This window comes from Colias eurytheme, chromosome 1 (genome assembly GCF_061535395.1).
Source record: "Colias eurytheme isolate Ceu_HAF_F1 chromosome 1, ilColEury1 Martin Lab GWU primary, whole genome shotgun sequence".
Taxonomy (NCBI): Eukaryota; Metazoa; Arthropoda; class Insecta; order Lepidoptera; family Pieridae; genus Colias; species Colias eurytheme.
In genome coordinates, this window is record NC_142980.1 from 11,124,919 (window position 1) to 11,148,366 (window position 23,448).

The 23,448-nt window shown below is 33.6% G+C and overlaps 1 protein-coding gene across 1 annotated transcript; it reads right to left on the reverse strand.

The window, feature by feature from the left end:
- Nucleotides 1-31: 31 nt before the first annotated feature.
- LOC149911242 (uncharacterized) lies at nt 32-22,336 on the reverse strand. The gene is made up of 28 exons (XM_090119401.1): nt 22,174-22,336; nt 21,817-21,949; nt 21,106-21,255; nt 20,386-20,573; nt 20,071-20,144; nt 19,882-19,990; nt 19,341-19,413; nt 19,095-19,205; nt 18,617-18,938; nt 18,291-18,435; nt 17,649-17,820; nt 16,933-17,046; nt 16,190-16,347; nt 13,069-13,139; nt 12,851-12,992; nt 12,271-12,357; nt 11,753-11,837; nt 10,519-10,708; nt 9,791-9,873; nt 7,948-8,127; nt 5,767-6,003; nt 4,780-5,025; nt 3,511-3,614; nt 3,276-3,422; nt 2,101-2,344; nt 1,464-1,571; nt 1,123-1,266; nt 32-220 (listed from the first exon to the last, which is right to left on the reverse strand). The coding sequence occupies exons 2-28, from the start codon at nt 21,943-21,945 to the stop codon at nt 32-34; spliced, it is 4,002 nt and encodes a 1,333-aa protein (XP_089975527.1). The 5' UTR covers nt 21,946-21,949; nt 22,174-22,336.
- Nucleotides 22,337-23,448: the final 1,112 nt, after the last annotated feature.

Sequence of the window (23,448 nt, forward strand, 5' to 3'; positions counted from 1 at the left end):
AATTGTAGTATATAGTGTTAGTGTATACATGTTAGTCCTTAGCCAATGTAGTAGCTTTCACGTCACTCGAGCTCGGAGTTGCAAGATGGACAAAGGCGTTGGTCGGCCACGCAGTAGGTCGCGCCCTCTCCATGAAGCCCATACAAGATGCTGCGCTACTTGCCGGCCCGCTGTACGTTCTTGGTCGGGTACTCGTAGATAATGAATGGACGGATATAACCTGATCAATTGTAAGCACATCGCATTAAGGCTAAGTGAATTAGTCAGTCTGTACAAACGACGTAATTGTTATTAATGCCCGCTTAATTAGAGAAAGCGGTTTTCAGATAATATGCCTTAATCATAGAATCTACTTGAAATTAAATTCAAAAGCTTGAGGTTCAATTTATTTTCAGGTATTTCCGAATTTATCTGCAACGCAAAGAAAATCAGTGATGTTTCTTTACGGTAAACATTGTTGATCAATGAAACAAAGCAATCTAATGCCTGATCCTTTTTATCTGGGATCGATTGAGTGTATGATTGTATACTTAATTGTTAGAAACTTGTTATGAGCTAGATTTTCAAGACTTATTAGGCGCGTAGAAACTAAGAAATTTTATAACGAAGTTCAGCGCATGGCCAGTTATGAAAGAAAATCCATTAGTGTCAAAACAGTTTCAATGGCGACACTCGGAAATTAATTTTTGTATGTGACTCTAACTGTAAACTTGCGCGAATTCGTCCCGCTTGCAATTTTCACCAGCCACCAACTCGGAAAATACTTCTCCGCTTGAAAGCTACGTATTTGTTTTGAAGTTCCTTGAACAAAACGTCTACTTTATGCTTTGAGGTGAAAATCTAACGCTCCCCGTTCACTATATTACACCATACAGTGAATCATATGAAAGAAGTTTATAGAACGTATTTATATTCGAATCTCCAAGTCTATTTATATCAAGACTAGATATATAAATCAATACTAGCTTATTAGAAAATAAATTCAGTAAATTTTTAAAAGATTAATTTCAACATATTTCCCTCATTTTTATCGTGTATAGAATTTTCAAAGTTTCCACCCGTCTACGTTCATGTACACGGAGCTTAATACGTTTAGTACTTAAAAATTGATACATTTCGCACCCTAGAATGATGACGTAGCAAAGGGTGGCTCTCAGTCGATGAACCATCACCCTCTATTGTTCGAGTACAATAGCCTTGGGCCATTTTTAAAAACACGAGCATTGCGATTGTCAATACGACGGCATAGACGAAAAATTCTGCAGCCTGCGAAAATACAAAATATAAATCGTCAGGGTCTCAGTGCAGCAAGAAAACCCAAACTATTTTACGAAGTTGATATTTTTCGAAATTTATGAGTACCAAAAAAATTCAGAGGTCGCCAAGAAAAATCAAATCACATTGTAATAATAATATATTATGTTAAATATTATCATTAAAAAATAATATGCTATTGCACTTACTCTTGATTCAAATATTTTAGTTTGTGCCACTAATATGACAATGAGGTTCCCAATCGCTACTGACACATACCACGCAGCAATTGTTATAGTTTTCATGCTTTTTGGAGCCTAAAAATAATTGTCAAAAACATTAATTATATTGCATTCCCATGCAAAATGGTTGGACAATTTAATATTGTTTATATTATCAAAAAAAAGAAATTGTTTAATTTCAATTCATATACTTAATTATATAACATGTATGTTGTTTTATAAAAGGAATCTGTAGATAGACAAAATATTTATATGTTTCAAAGAATATAACTATTGAAGGTAGAGAATAAGAAAGCTTGCACAAGTATGCTTACATGGAAATATCGACATCTTATTTCCTGAAAGTACGTACTGTGAATACCTTTCAATAAAATTAAACTCTTACATTCATTCTCAGAAAACGACGCATACCATAAGTACTTATAACTTAATTAATAAAGATTTATCGCAAATATTTAAAAAATGTTTTCTCCTATAGTGGTAAAGTAATTTCATAAAATTTTAGATAAATTGTCATCTAAATATGTTCTTACTTCTTTGTTTACTAAACCCGTATTATGGCTACGGGATTTACGGGTTGCGTTATTAGAAATCATCCATAAACCTGTGTAAACGAGAACTCAAGGCCCGACACGGCGAACATGATCTCTGCGACGGATATCAGGAAGTACTGCGGCACGATCCAGGCCAGGTGCAACTCGTTGGGCGGGTTGGGCGCGTGCAGCACGGCCGCGTCGAGCCGGCCGAGCCGCTCGCGCAGGCACAGCACGTACACGCCGCCCGCGCGCAGGTACCCTTCGCCTGAACCGGATACTTCACCGCCCGCGCTGTTCGCGCGCCATTTAAATCTGAAGTATAACATGTATAAACCATCTTTCGCAAGTGTTGAAATTATATGGTCGTGGAGATGAGATGCAGGCGGTAAAAAGTAGCTAACTATATCTCACTAGTCTCACTATCTCCAGCTACAAAAATCATACCATAAAATGGCTACATTGCGACTTGAAAGGAAGATAAATAGGATAAGGATGTATGTTCAGGATTTGGTTCATTTTATATTTCTCAAAATTTTTAATTATGTATGTAACCTATAACTCTATATAATTTATAAAATTATATATCAAGTATGTATGTTTATCAGTTTATGGATTTATAACAATACCGAAAAGTAAATAATACAGAATTAATTACTTCATAATATATGGTAATATAGCTGATGACTGATCCGTTATCTCTATACATTGATTTGTCTTTCCCAACTTAATTGGATATCTGTGTTCATGAATAATTACAATTGACATTTGCTACATATACGAGGTGATTTTACAAAATATCTGCAACGCATGCAATATACTTATGATTCGTGTATGAAAAATGCATACATTATACATTTTTCATACACGAATCATAAGTATATCTTTCGTGTACGTGACATGTACGTTCTTTCGCGCATATAAATCTGTATAGGAAACAAATCGAGACCGTAGCAACACGTAGGTTTGGACATAAGAGCCCGCAAAATGTATCAGGGCGTTATGCATCGATAAGGTGTAGACGTGAATGGGAGGAGGGCGGTGGAGCACGAACAACTGCACTCTATAGGTGCCTCACACAATATCTCCAACGCTATCCAACCATACTCTAGTCTAACCCTTTTGTACGACGTAGCATTGTGTATAGACCTTTACGTCTCTGGAAATTCGAAACACTCATTCCAATACCGACGAAATTATTTTCGAATATGTATATCGAATATTGATTCAGTGCCGGTGAACTCACTTCCCTGGCTGTAAGCACATGTAAGCTGATTCGCCGATGTGGTCGATCGGAGCGTTCGATACGTAGTAAATATCGCTCAATTGTTTATCGGTTTCCACAGTTATTGAAACGTTTTTATTGGGCCCAGTGTCGCCAATGTATACCACCCTTAAATAGAAACGTTAACGTTATTAATGAAACGACGGCTGAGTAAGCGAATTTAATTAGTAAAGTCATATGAAATAACATAGCATACTTCAATTTTGGCTTCCCTGTTAATGACTTCATAAAAGGGTTCGGATCCATAAAATAAAAAGAGATCTCGTCATCGGAGTTTTGTCCAACGATAACAGGCATAAACTGCAAACAGTATTAAAATCAAACATTAATAGATTAGTAGCTCCAATATTATATTTATTAAAAAGGGTATGCTCTACTCTATGGAGGTAGTATCCATAAGTGCTTAAGTATTGTTTATAATTACAAGCGTTTGAAGTAAACATATTAAGGAAATCTGAAATTAATAATGTAATAAAAAATATTCTGATAAATCAATGTTTAAATTTAATAAAAGCACATAAACAAAATGACAATAACTTGCTTCGCTGAATATTCAATAATGTATCCTCTTTGAATTCTAACTTCAGATTACATAAAATTTTCTTACACAAAATGCGCCGCGAGATTGATTCATGGAACTGACTGATAACATCTTTCGTGAAATCGGTCCTTTGTATATTGCGGCATAAACAGATATTACATAATACACATTATATTAGAACGCATGATAGGAACAGTTGAAGCTCGGGGCTCCCAGGTCCTTATAGATTACGCGGGGAAACATCGTAGCATCGTAGCAAATCCAAGAACTAGCCTTATTTAAAAGTACTGCGATACCTGCTGGGTAACCGCGATTATCGTGATTACCCAGCAATTATTATCGCCGCTTTCGAGGAGATTTATGTCACAGAATTTGTAATAAAATAACCGTACAATAAAAGGAACAAAAATTTTGTAATACTTTACTGCAGTCATGCAATTTTAACGTGTATTAAAATGTAAGTTTGTATGACACAAAGCCCTAATTTAATATAAAGAGCATCCGCAGTTTAGACACTGCTGCTTTTATAAATATTGCATAAGCCAAGACTTTTTTTTAAATAATATTTTAATTTTCTGTAACCACGTTGCAGCCAACTGGCTGGCAGTGAACGAATTTTAATATTTCTTTTAAATAACATACAACATATTTAGTTTATTATTATAACATTTTATTTAGACTAAGAGTGTGTATGAAATTATCAGCAAAAAATAACCCTTTTAATAAAATATTGAGATAAATAAATTACAAATTACAACTCATAAGAACACAGGTAATAGTTATTACCTGTTTTTACGGTGAAGTAAAACCGGAAGGTTTGTTTATGGTAACGCTATCACGCAATTACTTGAAATGTATCCGACCGAACGGAGAGCCGAGAATTAGTGACACAACGCTATGAATACCCTTTGAAATCAGACTAACCATTCCACCCACAGTATTGATTCGAGCGGTGATCAAATGTCGTTTCATGATCCTCCCGGCGCACATTACCGTGCAACTAGCAGAGACGAGATAGGTTTGATGCGCTAAGGAAGTCATGAGCGCCGTGCCCTGCTCCTCGATGTGCGCTATGCCTTCCCCCCTCACGCCCACTTCAACGGGACATCCCAGGGTATTCAATAACACGAGGCCCGTTTGATCGTGAGACGGGGCTTGTAGAGTCGAACGCTGTTAAGTTTGTATTTTTAGAAATATTTATTTGCAATTGAAACAAAAATAACGATATTAGCTTACGAAATTGTTGATATTGTATCAATATTATTATATCTTTTTTTTATTATTATTTTAACGGAGATCCTAATATTGCCGTACCAAAAGAACTTAGGAAGATATCAGTAACATTGAAACCAAGGAATATATCAACAAATGTTTGATGTATCCATAATAATGATGATAATGAATATCAACACTTACATAATATACTTTCCTATGATTTATTTCTAAAACGAATTACTAGATACCAACCGCAAAATTATTATCGGTATTACCCTAGTTGATGAAACTATACTCTTGATGCAAATTATTAATTAGGCAGGTAATTTCCAGCCATCGTAATAAGTAAGTAGATTTAACTAAATATTATGCAAGGCTGTCGCTCACGCTTATTAAGGCTGCATTAAGTAATATAAAATGTACATTGTGTATTAAAATCAATAAAGTTACATGTAGCAATATTGAAATGATATTATAGTTAACAATTTCTTATGTGATAGAAAGGTTGAAAATCCAATTATCTACTTTTTAATAGTATTTTATTAGTAATGTTGTTATGGTTGATATTTCAGCTTTGGTACGTCAACTGCTATACATTAGGGACAACAACAAAAACATGAAATACTTATGCTCATGATTAGTTGAAAACCAAAGTCAATATAAATATAACTATCGTATTACTTTTAAAAAACCTACCTCAATCCCGATTTGTAAAATGCCAGCGGAAACAAAGGCCATTGCTGCAAGAACTCCGCCTATGAACATCTTATGCAGCGGCGGGAGATCAGGTAGAACTGGCCAGGCGCCTCCCGGGCAAACTGGTATCATGAGGAGCACCATGGCCGGGTTCATCACTTGCAGCTGATCCGGCATTAATGTCACCCCGAAAATCTCACTCCGTAGCCGCGAAGCTTGAAATGTCCAGCGGGAACCCTAATATTATAAAGCACATCCCTCATTCATATTACGTCTAAGATATCAATATATATCCTGATAAAGAGATAAAGATAAATATCTAGAGCGTAAAACTTAACTTAGAAATATTAATATTTGAACTTAATTAAAATAGCCTTGCACTTCAGTAAGCATACGTATCGATTCTACTTTCCGCATCGTTCGATTCTCATTTTTGCGTAAAAGAAACTTTGCATAAACTGAACTTTGATTTTATATTTTAAAATTTAAAGGATGCTCCTTCAAACGTACCATAATTTTCATAATTAGTTATTTGCAATGAATGCAGATTTTCGAATGGATGCCGGATAGTAAATATCAGCTGCTTTAACTAGCATATAACATTTCCTATTTAGTTCGTAGCCTAGAAACCTACCAACTACCATAGCGCCCAATTTTAATTAGATTCTACCTAACTAATTATCTATAGTGATGATAGATATTGAAGACTTATAACTATACCTAATAATTAATACCGACCACATAGATTAGAATATATATGCTGTCAAGCATAATTTATTATAATACATATGATAGCTAAGAGAAACTGGTGCATGTGCACCAGTTGAAAAATATTTCAACTTTTGTAATCAATAGACTTAAAATAATAAAACTACCTAGTTATAATAGTGCTATCCGCGAGGGGGGCTAATTTCACGGTCCTACATCAGACACTAGTCCTTCACAACGAAAATGCTACATGCTTACATATTTAGTTCCTTTGTAATAGTTATGTTGTTGTGAAGGCTAATAAATCATCTTTTTATCATTATTATTTATTAGCAAGTTAATAGCTATAAACTATAATTATATCAAATTCAAATTTACATTCATTCAACTACACGTATTTTAGAAACACTTTAAATATGAACAATAAGATGGAGCAAACTGTTTTAGGGAGAAAAGTCGGCAAGAAACTTTTGTAGTTGCAGTTTCCAAATCAAATTTATATGAAATTTGGTTTCGTCTGCACACAATCGAATTGTACGTATATAATACTACCTGGTACAACTTTATATAATTATATTTGGGGAAATTATTTCCTATATGTATATTTTATATATGTAATTAAACATCAAGTCTACAATTAATTACATAAACACAATTATAGCTTTCAATCAATATATAAACCGAATCTTATTTTATTAAATAAGGACGTTTAATTTATGCCTGTAGCCAGCTAGCGAAATATAAGATCGAGATAAAGTTTTAACGCAACGGAAACATTGTTTTCGACTTAAACTTTCCGATTTACTCAATTCACGAGCAAAAGGCAAAGCAATTTCAATTCACAGCTCATATTCATTAGCACACTGGTTTCCGCCCGCGGCTTCGTCCACGTTGTCAAAGGAAATGAGATGTTTTACCGAGCCATAAAGTAGCCTATGTCACTCTCTAGCGTCATAACTATCACTAGACACAAAAATCATATCATAAAATCGCCGTGTTATGACGTGAATGTTACATAGTATAAGTAAGGAAGCTAGATTAGAGCATACTATTGTATATCCTTTCCTTTAATTAACTTTCTCTCCATACGTCTGGTTGTCAGGAAGAAATCATGTCAATGTCGATAAGACCGCCTATTGTTAAAAATTTAAATATTTTAATTTTTATTATAACATTTTCTGAGCAATAGAACTAAATAAATAAATAAACACAATTTAAAAACTTATTAACCAACTTATTAATCATGGGTCACAGTTGAATAACGAATAACCACGAATAACATGAAGTTGCTGTAATAGTATAGGTGATAATATTTCGTAGTTCCTTGTAACCTAAATACTGATATTTTGTTGGTCGTCTTTAGAGAACTTAATTATGTACCTACCTTAAATTACTAAAATCTATCACCTATCTATAACTTAAATCATTTCAGCTAAAACTTTACAATATCTGTTTCATAAAAAGTACACAAACCTGCTGATCAAACAGTGACCAAAATATCGGGACCGGGAGGTACAAGTACAGTATGGAGCATACAACTTTCATATCTGCCACCAGCTTATCGCCATACTTATGGATAGCGTAGTCAAGCCAATGCTGTAATGGTGGACCATCCACGTTTATGTCATGCTGTAACCTCTTCTTGAATGCATACTAAAAATATGTTGATAACATCAGTTTTAAAATTGATTCCTTAAGAGTTCATCATTCATACAGTCTTGATATAATAAAATATATTCAGCTGAATAATTCATAATTCTTTTACATATAATATAAAAATTAACACTCGAACTTATACATGTAACATGATATCAAAGTTCTTAAATGTGATTGGCTTGAATTTTGTGAGAACAAACATATTGTGTTGGTATGTACCATTTCAAAAACATCACAAAACTTGTAAGAGCGGGGGCAGTAACAATTGAGTTCTTGTGAACATTAATAAATAAACTGTTACAACACACAATACGGAGATCAGGACAGGTGCAGTAACAATCGCCGCACCTCATGAAGGTCCTAAAGTATCTGGTAAGAGGATTATTTGTCCAGCGAGCGCACAGAGGACGCATATATTAGCGATCAGAGAGACAACCTTTCATGAAAACTATTCACCCTGAGCTCTATCTTTATACGTTGTAAAATGGAACTTCATTCTATCATTTTGATGGAATGTATGTATGTTTGTAATTTTGCAATCAAATTTTTGGTAAGTTTAAGTACCAGTAGATATGATAAATATGAAATAATATTAATAATATTATGTTTTTAATACTTAAAACTTGATTTTATCAACTGCAGATACGTAATAAAAATGCCCACAGTTTCAGTCGCAGTATCGTTTAAATAGTAATGATAGTGTAAAATTTGTTTTCGGGTTAACAACTCATTTCAACGCAAACCTATTTGGCCGGCGTTCGCCGCGGGTGATTGATTTCCGCGGATGAACTGTCTCTCCAATTTCACTAATATTAAACGGAATCTAAATGGAAATAAATACCTTTTGGAGCCTGATGGATTAATTAATATATTAACCACGTACTATCGACATATCTTTAATATATGGTGGATTTATGTTTATTTTTAACAGTTGCCATAAAAGTACCTATAGGTAATTTGAGATTGATATTTACATTTCAAAAGCGATTCAGAAGTCAAATTTTTCACAAGTAAGTACTACCTACCTACACGAAAAATCGGTCATAATATCCTTTTTGGAAGCTTGGCCTAACACAATTCAATAGAACCTTTGATTATCTTGTGAATTTGTTACAAAATGATAAACGAATAAAATGTGATTGAGCACCTCTCATCCTCAAACCTATTGGAATGATAGATGCGACGTGTCAAACGTTATAAAGCATATTCAGGTCATTTATATGCCTACTCGATGATTTATATTTAACCATGATACATTAAAGAGCTCTATTTATATTAAGGAAAACAAATTAGTGTCATTAATTTCGATCTAGTGGTAGGTATTCCGTATTTACTATATTTCGCTCATATCATCCGTCATTATTGCTAAGGCGTTTTATTGTACTGTATCTTTATCTTTAGATAATTCTAATAGGTATAAAAATAATATAAATACAAAGTCCTGTTTTGTGAGATAAATTATAAGATGTATTTATCGAGCAGCGAAACTATTTGTAAAAAAAAGCATTGTTTTCTAGAAAAACTGTCATCAACGATCCTGGGAATTGAGGCCTACTTAGCAGTTTCCTATCAAACGTAAAAAGAAGCACGTCCCCCGAGTCATGGAGCTGCGGAAACCCAAAATATATACAGTTGACTTGAGATTCTTTGAGCTACTAACCCAGGCACATGCCACAAATTTGAGAGTGATAGTGTCACGCGGCTTTTTTATTCTGTACCACGGCTTTCCCGCGACAAAAGTCACTGTAAAAAACCTTTATTAAACAAGTAATATAATTCTGCGTATCTTCAATTACCATTAGCTGCTCTTAAGAGGCTTAGTATTGTAGCCCGCAGAAATACTGAAATAATAATAGGGTAATATATTAGAATGAAACATACATAATAATAATGACACAATTACAAATGCACAATCCGGGTTGAGTACGTTACCTAACTTAAGTAGCTTACCTAATTAATGGAACTATCTTTTGCCATCCTGCATAATATTATGAATCTCATCAAATAGGTATTAGGTATTATGTGCATCTACTTATAATTGGCATTATGCTCATGGAAGTAATTAAACATTTAATTGCTGTCTTAACTTAACTTTACTGTTAAAAGAGCAATTAAATGTTTACGTACTTCCATGAACAAAATAAGTATAGATGTTCTTCATTCTTGTTCCTAATCTTATGAAAACAAAGATATTGCATTAAGAAGTAGGTATACCTAAATGCAATGCAATGTTACGTAAAGACATGATATATTATATATAAGTTTTTTTTTTTCATTTACATAAGATTACATACCTACCTACGAGGTACCTACTCGTGTTAACGGTGTTCAATCAATAAGCTCTTATAATTATAATTATAAGTAATTACCTATAATGAATATTCATACCAATAGAAATGAGAACAAGGAGTGACGGAAAGCCAAAGCCGAGCGCGTAACACGTATCGTCGCCAAAACACATGACGCTCCGGCGGAGGGTCGGCGTCACTATGGTCCCCATGAAGCCGCCCAGGTTCACCGTGCAATAGAATGTGGAGAAGAACCGCTGCAAGCGCTGGTTCTCTTCGGGTAAACGGAACTACAAGTTATAGGCGTATTTTAATAGATTGGCCTATGCATTACTCAACCTTTAATGCCTTTGATTATGAACAATCAGGTAGTTAAAGCGATAATTTGATTTGACTAATTTTCTTACATAATAAATTAGAGACTAGTTACCATTAAAGTAATTTACAAAATAAAACTGACTTTTTCTTTTACTGTTGTTAATTGATTGATTGCTCGTGACGAAACCGTGAGGCCGCCGTGACTTTGTTTTGCTTGTGAATATTTAGCCCCCTATCTTATAAACTAATGTACCTATTATGATGAATGATTTATTAAAATCCAACAAAAATATACGTACCGAGGCGAAACCGAAATGAGCAGCTAGTTTTATAAACAAAAGTGGTAACCACACCAGTTAAAACTTAAAAGCTCAAAAACGGCGCTACGGATTTTAATGATTTTAAGTGGATTTATCTCCCCCTGCGTTAGGATTACCTACTAAAATTATGAAAATATTACAAAAACGCAAGCCCGGGCGGAGCTTATTATTATTATCTGAAAACTTTAATCAAAATGATAGATAATAATATAAAATAATTAATTTAATTTGTTTCAGGATTTATTAAATTAATATTGAAACAACTGTATTAATCAGGTATGCATTGTTTGGTATGCTGGTATTATTTGCATACCAGTATATTTGGTTCATTATTAAATTTTGTATGGAAACTGTGAATACCAAACAAAATAAATTTTCAGGGGGTATAATATTTTAATCAGATCAGATTCAGTTCTCCCACACATTTCATTGTTCTTTTTAGTTATTGTTTACAATGTTATAAATATTTTCCTGCCTAGTTACCTACCTATCAAAAAATATTGTATAGTTAATACCATACCATAATAAAAAGCTCTCGTTTACATCTTATTTTATTTAGGGACTTAACTTATGAACTCAAAGTTGTTCGAAAGAAGCCCAATAACACACACAGCTTAGGTATTTGAAAGGCAAGCTTTCATCCTTTGTAACAATGGATCAAGCGAAGCTCACTGCTAAGGTATGTAGTTGAACTACCTGATCTCCACCAAATGCCGCTACACACGGCTTGATGCCGCCCGTTCCAGTAGCAATCAATGCTAAGCCGATCATTGATGTAGTTCTGTGAATTAAAGTGAACCGTGAAACCCTAGTAAACATACAGATAATCCGATTGCGGTCTTCAATAGATCTGATCTAGAGCGTGCAATCTGGTCACTCGATCTCCGCTATTCTGCTGTGGATGACAATCCAAACATTCTAAGCGTTCTAAGCATAAACGTATAAGTACCTACCTAACTATACGAAATTCAGTTTGTTGCTAAGAAAACTTACTATAGAAAGATATACAATGTAGATACATTCTAAGATCATATCAAAGATTCTTGCAATAGATACTTAAGTATGTAGGTGAAGATATAATTTGAGAATCTTCAATAAAACTATTATGTATATTGATATGTATTATGCAATAAATAAAAGATGCATTGAAATGAAATTGGTTATAGATGACTCAGATTAAATTTAATCTGAGATAGATGATACATGAAACTCACGTGGGCGGCAGCATGAGAGGAGGTATCGCAGAACAACACGTCAATATTGTTCCGAAGAGGTATATAATTGAGAAATACAATATAACTCTGAAACAATACAAGTGGCAACAGATATTTTGCTCTCTAAAAATATACGTAGAAATAAATGTATATTAATTTACACATCATAGCAACCTTATAGCAACATATTTAGGCAAATTCCCGACTACGAAGTACCTACGGGCTACGGCGTTTGTTTCACGACATAGTCATGTAAACCAAAATATTTTACGTAGGTACGTTTAGCATTTAGCACAGTGACATACAGGGTACTTTGCAGGGTGCTTTAGTGCAGCTCTAGTGGCGACTACTAATTTATTTCCCAAAAGGTTGCTTGCACAAAATGATGTTATTTTTATACTCAAAGATAAGTAGGTATTCAGTAGGTAGGTATGTTTAATTAAAGTAAGTGGTAAGAATCAACCTATTATCGCACCTTAGATATTAATGTCTGTAGGTAGCCCTAGCCTATTATAACTCAAATGACTGAATCGTAATAACTTAACTGAATTCATATACCTACATAGTTTGCTTTACTTACTTGTATCGACCAATAAAATTATCTGCTAGTATCGCTCCCACCAAAGGCATTGTGTAGCACATCATTATAAAAATATGGTAAACAACAGTGGCAGCATTTTCATGAAGGCACAAAACGTTTCGTAGGTATAAGGATAAAATAGCTGAAGGAAACGAAATAGGTAATAAGTATAAATACTTACGCACATAATTTGTTACATACCTTCACATGCTTCTTACTTCGTAAGCCGCAAAATGAAAATCTTTCGCAAAATTCCGTTGCTATTATACAAAATATCGATGTAGGATTACTATGAAACATTTTACGATGAAAATTATCATCAATAAATATTCAATTTATAAATGTTTATTGTTTGTATTGGTATTATGAAAACGTTGTTTGAAAGATGACTGACTGATTTGAAGAAGACTGAAGACAACACTGAAGAAGACAAATTGTTATAGATAATAATTTATAACTAATGTCTATTGTCTGTATCACTATGATATACCAGCTGAGTGCTCGTTACAATTATTCAAGTTTAAAAAATCCCCATCGTTTTGATATAACACGTCATCTTCCCTAAGATTAATCCCATTTATTAGGGTTCCGTAGCGAAAGGGAAAAAATAGAAAAATTTTAGAGATTATGTATAATTCCTACATACTGCCGGTATACCAACAAACACTAAAAACAATAAAATAAGCATAGCATACGAATTTCTTTGGCTGGATATTGTTAGCGGCAAACGGTAGACGCTTGAAATATACACAAACATTTACAATAAAATGAAAATAATAACAATCTTTAAGGGATCAAAAACGCGTAGGTACATTTTTTTGTAAGTTTTTGCTCGTTATTGATAACTAGTGGTCCGCCCCGGCTTCGCCCGTGGTACATATTTAGTATCCTACATCCTTCTCCTGGCTCTAAACTACCTCCCTGCTAATTTTCAGCTAAATCGGTTCAGCCGTTCTTGAGTTATAAGAGGAGTAAAAACACGACTTTCTTTTATATATGTCGTGGCCATATCGTAGATTTGTTCATTTCATGAAATGGCTAATTTAGTTTGACCAGATCGTTAAATCGTCAACGTTTCACGATTTGGTCATCCACATTTGGCCAGATCGACGATCTGGATGGACGTGGATGGCCATTTCACGAAATGCGACCATTTTTGTTTCTTTTTTAAAAAGCGATTTGCTTCTGGCACTCGCCGGCCGCTGCCGCGGCACGCTCGCTTTGCTCGCTCGGCTCGTGCGTTGTTTATTAAAGTCTAACCTAACCTAACCTAACTGTTTTCTATTGAAAAAACAATTCGCTTCTGGTATTCGCCGGCGCTACCGCGGCACTAACTTAAATGACATTAAACAAGTTCTTAAAATATTCTGAATTTTTTTATGTTTTATGGATTCTCTAAGATATTTTATACGATCTGGCCAAATGTCGATGACCAAATTGTGAAACGTTGACGATTTAACGATCTGATCAAACTATGTTGGCCATTTCATGAAATGAGCAAATCTACGATATGGCCACGACATATATATAGATAATGAATCCAAATTATGGTAATAATTATTGTACATAATAATATGCATTCAAGTCACTTTCAAGTTTATATAGGTTCTTATAGTACAATAGAGGGCAGCTATCACAAAAATAAAACGAGATGTATTATAAAATATTATTAACACCATAGCATTGCAATTAAAAAGGGTCATTTAAAAAATGCCTATTTATACGGAACCCTTAGTGACGCGAGTCCATCTAGCACTTAACCGATTTTTTAATCATCCTATCCACAGAACAGTAAAGTAGTTGTAGTACCTAGTTGTTGTAGTAGTTGTTTTTAATGTTCTGTGATCCTATCCTTTCGCAGAAAATTTCATCTTGTTTTAAATGATATGTTTCATTTAAAACAATGACATGTTTCATTTTAAACAAGAAGAAATCTGGGGACTTGCAGCTTGCTGGGGACAAATAAAAACCAACATGTTGGAGTTCTCTTTATTTAAAACTTTTTCACAATGAGACTTATACTGTAGTACATGTTTAAATGTTTTAACTTGTTTCACATTTACTTAGATATTTCAAAAAAACATCTATGTTAGACAAAAATCACATTGAGATCTGTATCGTTATTAGCATTAACTTTGATGCACTACTTCGAGATAATAAATATTATGCTATTCTATGAAAAATCTATGTAATAATAAAAAAATCATTTAGGGCTATAGGCCTCGGCAAATATATTAATCGTGGACTGGAAAATAATCGAAAAGAATTCAATTTGGAAAAATAGGACTTTGGCATGCAGTTTGTTTACATCTTCTTATCAATGATCCAGTCATTTAGCAATATATATTCTTGATTAAAAACGTAAAAAAATAAGCTTCGGATAGTTCTATTTACAAGTTTTGTATAAAGCACAAATAAATTGCTACTTATCGACCATAAAGCATAAACTCATTTTCGTAAAATTTCAAAATAAAATCTTAATTTGTAAACGCAAACAATTTAAATTCATACAAGCAAGAGCTTTTCTTTCTTCTGTTAATTTAATAAGAATACCTTAACGACTATTTAAATATTTTTAAATGTCTACGCTTTGTCAGCAATATGTAGATAATAGACATCAAGATCTTGAATCTAAAAATATAATTTGTGTACTAGACATTTAAACTACTATCACAAACAGACATAATTATTATGATAATAATATTATATTTTCAATACAACATTTAATACGATGAGAAATATTGTCTACAATCGCAAAGACAGCAAAATATCAAGGTATATATGTACCGTTTAAAGATAGATAAATGATACTTGATGAAATTTACAAGGATTATAAAAAATCTGTAAAAAAAATCTTAATAAGTAGAAAAAGTTTTGACAGACTAATGTGCTTCGCACAGTCGAGGAACAATTTAAAATCCAAAACAGGAGTAACTCATTAAATCGTAGGCCTAATATACAATATCAAGATATTATATAAAACACATAGAGAGATGGTAATAATTTCATAGGTAGGTTATTCAGCACATCAAGATATTCTAACATTTAAAATGATTTATATGCTTGAGTAAAAATGCGTTCCTATGCCTCTGCTCATTTTATAACCACACCATATTTCTTGTGATTTTCATCTCTGCACAATCTGAAAAAAAGAATAACATTGAAAGTCACAATCAAATCTACGTAGGTATATGGTACCTGTTTAAAATAGCCGCACATTAAACATATGTACATGCACTTAGTATATTTTACTTTTTAGAGCTATCTCATGAAACCTGATATTCAGTCTTTACTCTAGAGTCTAGGCCAATCGATCACCAAGTCCCATACTAACCAGTTTAGTCGTTATCATCGAAGAACGGTTGCAGAGTGCGCAGGAACTCCAACAGGAACTGGCGGTTGACCTGACGCTGCATGACGTAACCGTAGCGGTTGATGTTGTTCTCTTTAGGCGGCACTGGGTCAGCGCTCAAGTATGCCGGCACTTCTGGTACCGCCTGGAAAGTTAACCCAATTTATAAAGAATAGAAAAAATTCGATCACGAGGCGGGACTCGAACCCGCTTCCTCTCGCGCCATTCCTGGGCGGATGCCTGACCAATTCAGCCACTCGTGACCCGCCAAACCCACTTTACCCACTTTGTACAGATCTGTTGGAATCTTTACTAATTATATTAACAGACTTCGTAAAGGGATGAGTGGAAACTTAGAAACGCCTTGGAACAGCACAAAGATGCACGTGCGAGTCGCGGCTTGCAATCTAATTTTTTCTAATTTTTTTTTTAATTTCTCATTTGCTACTAGATGTATTAATCGATTTCATATAAACGAAGTTATTGAAGCTTGATACTTTGCCAAAGTAATTTCATATAGAAGTTAAATTTTTTCAGTGTGTTTTCTCTTTAGCCTACGGCCTACAAAATCTGGACAAAAAATACAAATGAGACCGCTCATTGTTCGGATTAGAGCTTGAGAAGTTTGATCAAACAGTTAAAAAATTATATGGGTTTAATTCCAAATTTTAGGCACTATTATATAAAATAAAATACCTTCGAATATGAATTATTATCACTAAACACTTACACCATCAACAAGTAAATCTGACATCGGGGTTATGACGCACAAATGCCGCACGATTTCGACCGGCCACTTTTGCAGCACCGATAAGTTCTTTTCTACCTCCCTCAATGCCATAGCCTGAAAACTTAAACACATATAACACATGCCATTCCAAGAATTTGAATTCCCTCAAACCAAGTGTTATTAGCAAGAATAATATTCCGCATTCCCTCAAACCAAGTGTTATTAGCTCAAAGCATGTTATTAGCATCCATGATTAAAGTGGACAAGCTCTATTGCAATCACCCAAACACAAGCCTCAAAAACTTTAAATTTGTATTTAAAAACCTCACTGAAATTACAAACTCGTATAATTTTATTTATTGGGACAAACTAGTGTTTATTCCTATTCTGCAAGACATATTATTCTGTAAACATAAATTAATTAAAGTATAATCATAAGCTTTTATAGTAAGGCCATTTTGCTAACATAAAGTGTAAATAATAAGAAAAATCGGTCTTATCTTTTAAAAAAGAATTGAAATAAAAAAAACCAAGAATAAGAAAATAAACACAAACGAAAATTTTGTCAATCTTACATATGTCTAATCAATGATTTAATAATGTAAAAAATAATAAAAATCAATAAGTATGTAAGTCATTATAAGTGTAAAATCAAGTGCAACATAAATAAAAAAATGGCCCGACTATAAACCCATGCGTCCCGAAGCGGTACTTACCTTGAAGGTCACAACGCAAAACATACACACCTGTGACTTCACATCAGAATCATACTTAATGGACAGTTCTGTGGCGTTTTTTAGCAGCCACTCCATTACGGGTGGTTCGCGCCAACGGGACCAAGTGAATTTTGCATACAACGACATTAAGTCTTGTAGCGCTTTTGGCGTACTAGAGAAAACAACATACATAAGTAAAAATCTGCTCCTTTGTAAAGACAATTGTTGCCAATACTGTAGTCTATATAGAATGTATAAATATTTGTGTTATGAATGTATATATTTTCATATGTAAGTAATCAATCTGATCTCAATTTGCCAATTATTATAAAGGAATAAAATATTCCATGAAGAATATAATTAAAACTGGAAAATATTAAACATTTTTTCTCACATAATTTAATTAGTTTAAATGTTAAGGGAGGAAGACCAACTGATCAGCTTTATACATCAATGGATGGATATGTTTCCAATGGATGTATAAATAGCGAAATTAAAATACAAATTTTAATCCTGGTTATATAAAAAATGTTCTGTGCACATTTTATGACGTAGTAAATATTAATAAATCAGTAAATGTTGCAATATAGTTCAGGCAACTTTGAATATTTATTGCATTTAATTATGCATAGACCATCTTACTTCTTTATCGCAAAGCCGTTAAACAAATGGCTTTCCTTTAGCTGCTGGGACAGATTCTGGCTACTGCACTCCAAGATCTTCATCAAGGCAAACGGGAACTTCAACAAACACTCCTTTAATATTTTGTTCGCTTCTTCAATATCGACTGAAAAAATACCACTATTGATAACCGGGTGGATCTATATGATATTCAATATTATTAAAATAATATAACAATGTTTGCTATTTTGTAAAGGGACATAAATAAATACGTAAAAATAAATTTAATTAAATTAAATAAAAAAATTTAATAAATTAGAAAATTGATCCATCCCCACCTAACTTACACTGGTTATTTTTCGACCTAGACAGGTGGAAGCAGCACATAGCCCGTGAGTACTGCAAGTTGAAAAGAAAATTCCCCTCCCGAGTAGAATTCCAGTATTCCACGGCATCTTTTAACCACTTATGTTCCCGAGCTCGTAAGGCCAAAGTGTCTATTATAAAGATCACTGCCAAGGGATCAGTGGGATCCAAATTGAGCAGAACTTTGGCTATCTCCAAAGCGGTTCGGTGGCAAGCTCTGTTCGTTAGTAGATGCAGATATTTGAGCAGAGCAATGTGGAACGGACGATTCTCTATGAACTTGTATTCTAGACGAGTCCGTCGCTGAAATAAAAGTTTCTTTTTTATTTTATTGTTTTTGTAATGTATAAAGAGTATGGTAATTAAATTCTAGAGGTAAAATTTAAAAATGAATACTAGATTGAAGAATGTCTAATTTTTTAGCTTATAGAATATGAATATGACTATGATTACACTTACACCAGTGAGTGTGAAGCAAGGGTGGGCCACATACTGCAAGTATGCAATGATTTGCTCGATTATATCATTCGCCAAATTGTAATTCTCCATGCGGAAGAAGATATCAGCTGACTGTAATTTGGAAATTTACCTTATGTGTATATTGTATATCCATGAATGTAAATTGTACATCACTAATACATATAAATTAGAGTAATCTTTTTCTAAGTTTACAAGTATAATTTAATAATGTATTATCGAACTTACCTCTAAAAGAGCTTCAACATGCATCGTTTTCAATAAATCCTCTAATGGAGGCATAACTCCAGCAGCCCTCAAACTGTTAAAATATTTTAATTAACAAAATAAAATATAAATATCCCATGTACATTGCCGTGGCATTTATAACATTATATAATTAAGTATTCGATTATAAAATTTAAAATTTTACCTATTTTTTATGAAAGCCACGAACATTTTAAAGCAGTATGAAAAGCACTAAACGATAATTATTAAACTAAAAATGTTGTGTGGTTTTATGAAACCACGGTAAAAGTGAAACTGTTCGAACGGTTCCGAACACTGGTTTGTGTAGCGCATGTCGCGTGACGGTCGGCTGCCGAGTAGGTATACCTACTCGGCAGCCGCGATACACGCGACATGCGCTACACAGACCAAAAAGTTTGAGACGATGTAATAAAAGTTTCACTTTAAAAACTACTTGCACTTAACAGATAAAGCAATAGATCTTTTGGTATAATAGCTGCAATATGCATATATTTCTAATTTAACTTAAAAGTAATCTCACCCTGCAACATTGTCCAAGAATGTTTGTTGCATCGTCCTGTAATCTCTGCTATGTTCATAGCTGAAATATGTAACATCATCTTTGCGATCTCTTATGACAGTGGTGAGACCTGTAGGAAAAATTTTAACCCATTAAAATATTAAATACACATAAAAATTAGACCAATTTACATCAAATCAACTGTTTTACCCATTTTGTTGAAATTGTAGTTCTTGGGAAGTACAATATTTCTCTGTGGGCGAACATTGTGCTGTCGCAGACGCCTGCAAGAGTTTTTAAGTGTTTAATGTATCCAAAAACAATTCCTTTACAACCCATTTTCTCGGTGTTAATTCAAGTTTGATTAAATTATCATATCAACATCTTAAACAATTTTAACTCTTTTGGATCAGTTTCCTAGTATCAAACGTAGGTATGAACAAAAGTTCATACTTCTGTTCATACCTATGTTTGATAATAATTTTCTAATTCATATTTAAAGAACCTTTAGGATAAACAACACACCGTCTTTCATCCTCATCTGATTCTGGGCCGAATATTCTGCGCAATTCGTTATTAGCATCAAGATGTTTTTGCTGGACGGAGAATAGTGCAGGTCCAGGATTAACTTCCTGTACAGGGGCCTCTACGACTGGCACTGGTTCTCCGAGCAAAGCATTTACCTCTCGAACCGATCTATCAATTTCATCCATCTAAAATCATAAAAATTAAAATGTTCAAATTACTTATGATTGATGAAAGTTAGAAAAAGACGAGTACAATATGGGAGTCTTCAAGCGTAGAGTGAACAGGTACCTCCTAGGGAAGCGCGTTCCATCTTAGACCACATCTCAGCTTAACATCAGGCGAGATTGTGGTCAAGCACTTCCCTATTACCAATAAAAAAAAAAAAAAAGTTATAAATAACAAAACAGAAGGCTCACTCTAGTAGCGCGGAGCGCTGCGGAAAAGAAAGGAGAGGTCCCGAACAGAAAGAAGAAATGGGAAGACTCGGGGGCGCAGGTATATGCGCAGGTAGGTATACATTTTTCAAGAATCAATTAAATTTGAAACTTTGGTTATACAATATTTACAGTTTTGTACACAAAATTACAAGGAATTGGATTTGGGAAAGTATTTGTGGATCAAATTGTTTATATCAAAGATTAATATTATCAAAGATTAAGATTAATATTCCATAAAGATTTTTCTATAAAAACTAATAGTGTACAGCATAATATTTACTTCAAATGCTGTTGCAGCTGCTCTTGCCTTCCTTTTCTTCCTGTTGTTCTTTTTCTTCTTTTTTTCTTGCCGCGGATTCTCTACTTCAGCTTCCTCATCTTGCTTATTGTCTGCTTCCGCTTCAGCTTCAGATGTGGAATTTACTTCCAACTGGCAACAAAATATTGAATACTATGTTTTGTATGGAACTTTATATTTTTATTATTAGGGTTGATCAATCATGAAAAAATATCACGCATAGAACACATGTATTAAAAAATCTTAGGTTCTTCAGTTGATATAGCAAAGCATAATATAAATTGTATTTTCAATAATAATTGTACACTTATGCTAATTTAAATTTACTAAAGAATAAACTTCGCTAGGGCAGCTTTGTTAAGCAATATGCAAACGTAAACTTTAACAGTAGTTTTCGCTTAAGATTCTTAGATACTATTAAAATTTTCAAATTGCATTAACTTGCAGTGCATTTTACATAGTATAGATTTGTTTTGTTTGTAACAAGTACAGCTTTAGTCACTTGTAAAAGATGTAATTTTACATACATTTTACATACCTACAGTTTATTTTTCATCTCAGTGCAACCCGGGTGACCCCCCCATGTACTAAACAATAATAAACATCAAGTTTTATACATTAGCATTTCTTAAATACAATAATAAGAACAATTGCTTTGCAATGTTAAATTTTCAAAAACACATCTATACTTACAATGGAATAAGCTGCACCAGCAGATTCTTGTCTTGTATAAAGTGGTACAAAGTCATCATCAGAGTTTTCATCCTCAACTGGTGGTAGTGTGGTTGCACCTAAGAGTCTTCGTAAGTTTCGAGTAGACATTCTGCTAAATTATTGTGCTTATATTAGACTAATGTACAAAACAGATTTTACTCGCTGAAAAATAATTATTTATTTTTAATTTCTTATCTAGGATTCTTGTTTCACCCACAAACTTAAATGTTTAATAGAAGACTTGTTAATAATTATCAAGTTATTTATACTTATTTTAATGAGAAATGCCCCCTTATAACATATTTTATAAAAACATGGAATTTCGAATATGCTTACTTGACTGCTACTGCCTTCTAATAATTTAACCAATGCCCAATGGTTCTAACGATGTAAATTTGACTGACTCACAGATTTACTGTTCACAAAAAGAGAGTAAAGTATGTATACATTTAAGACTTAAATAGAAGATGAAGAACAAGAACTCCGATACAGTTCATGCTGAACACCAAAATCAATAAATGAACTGTCAAGTGTCAACGTCAATAACTTTAGAGCGTTTTCACATTATCCGATCCGATATCGGATATCGGGGGTAAGGGCGTTTGTCCACTACAAGGAATTTTACGGTCCGGCATTCCGATTTTTTACGGTCCGGTGTGGCATGAAAAAACCGATGAATTGCTTGTGCACCTGTCCGTCTTTACTCGGATCAGTGCGGTACAGTTCAAGGAAGTTTGGCGGTATAATGCTATCATAAATGATTGTTTTTGCATTTTACAAGAAACGAGTAAAAAATATAGAAGGTGAAATATTATATTACTTCGTTATAATAAAAAGTAAAGTTCCGTAAGAGATTTAAAAGGCGTGTTTCACTTATTTATTTTAATCGGTGACGAGGAGCTAAAGCTATTCCCACTTGAACTTTAACTTACCAACACTTACTTAGATAATAATTATAGGTCAATGCTTGGTCAATGTATATAAAATAACAATACCGACTTCTCAAATCTCATTGCCAACTAAAAGAAAGTAAAACAAGAGCTTGCTTTTAATTGGCATATGCAGTAAAAACAGTAAAATCCAAGCAAGTGGGCATTCGAAAACAATTATACCTACAGCGACTCGTAGACACAAAAAACCATCCGGAATAGGGAAAAGTAAAATGTCGGACAGTAAAATTACGTATAGTGCACAAGCTAGTATATAGATTAATTGCGTGCCATACCGGACCGTAAAAAATCGGAATGCCGGACCGTAAAATTCCTTGTAGTGGACAAACGCCCTAAGTAAAATGTATGATTTATGTACCTGTCTTTCATATTGTCCCTTTATGACTGAAAATACACAAACTAGTGGCTGTTTTCCAATTACAGAGCATAATGCGACTCAGTGGCGCACAATGCCGAATTATGCTGATGCTTAATAATTGGAACGTGAAACGCACCAGCAGGTTGCGCTAAGTTTAGCGTTGAAAAAAAATATTCATAGAGTTAGCAATAACCTCATTAATGTGTAAATAAAGTGGTTACATAATAATTGGTTGAAAAATATTTACGGTTATTTTAAGTAATTTGGATTTTGATTATTTCATTAACATTTTTTTCAATGTTT

Excerpts from the sequence above, each read along its gene's own strand:
- LOC149911242 (XM_090119401.1), bottom strand. The coding sequence starts at position 21,945 with ATGTCTACTCGAAACTTACGAAGACTCTTAGGTGCAACCACACTACCA. Across the intron at positions 20,574-21,105 it reads CAGCTGCAACAGCATTTGAA|ATGGATGAAATTGATAGATC; the intron begins GTAAATATTATG and ends TTATGATTTTAG. Across the intron at positions 17,821-18,290 it reads AACGGCTTTGCGATAAAGAA|TACGCCAAAAGCGCTACAAG; the intron begins GTAAGATGGTCT and ends TGTTTTCTCTAG.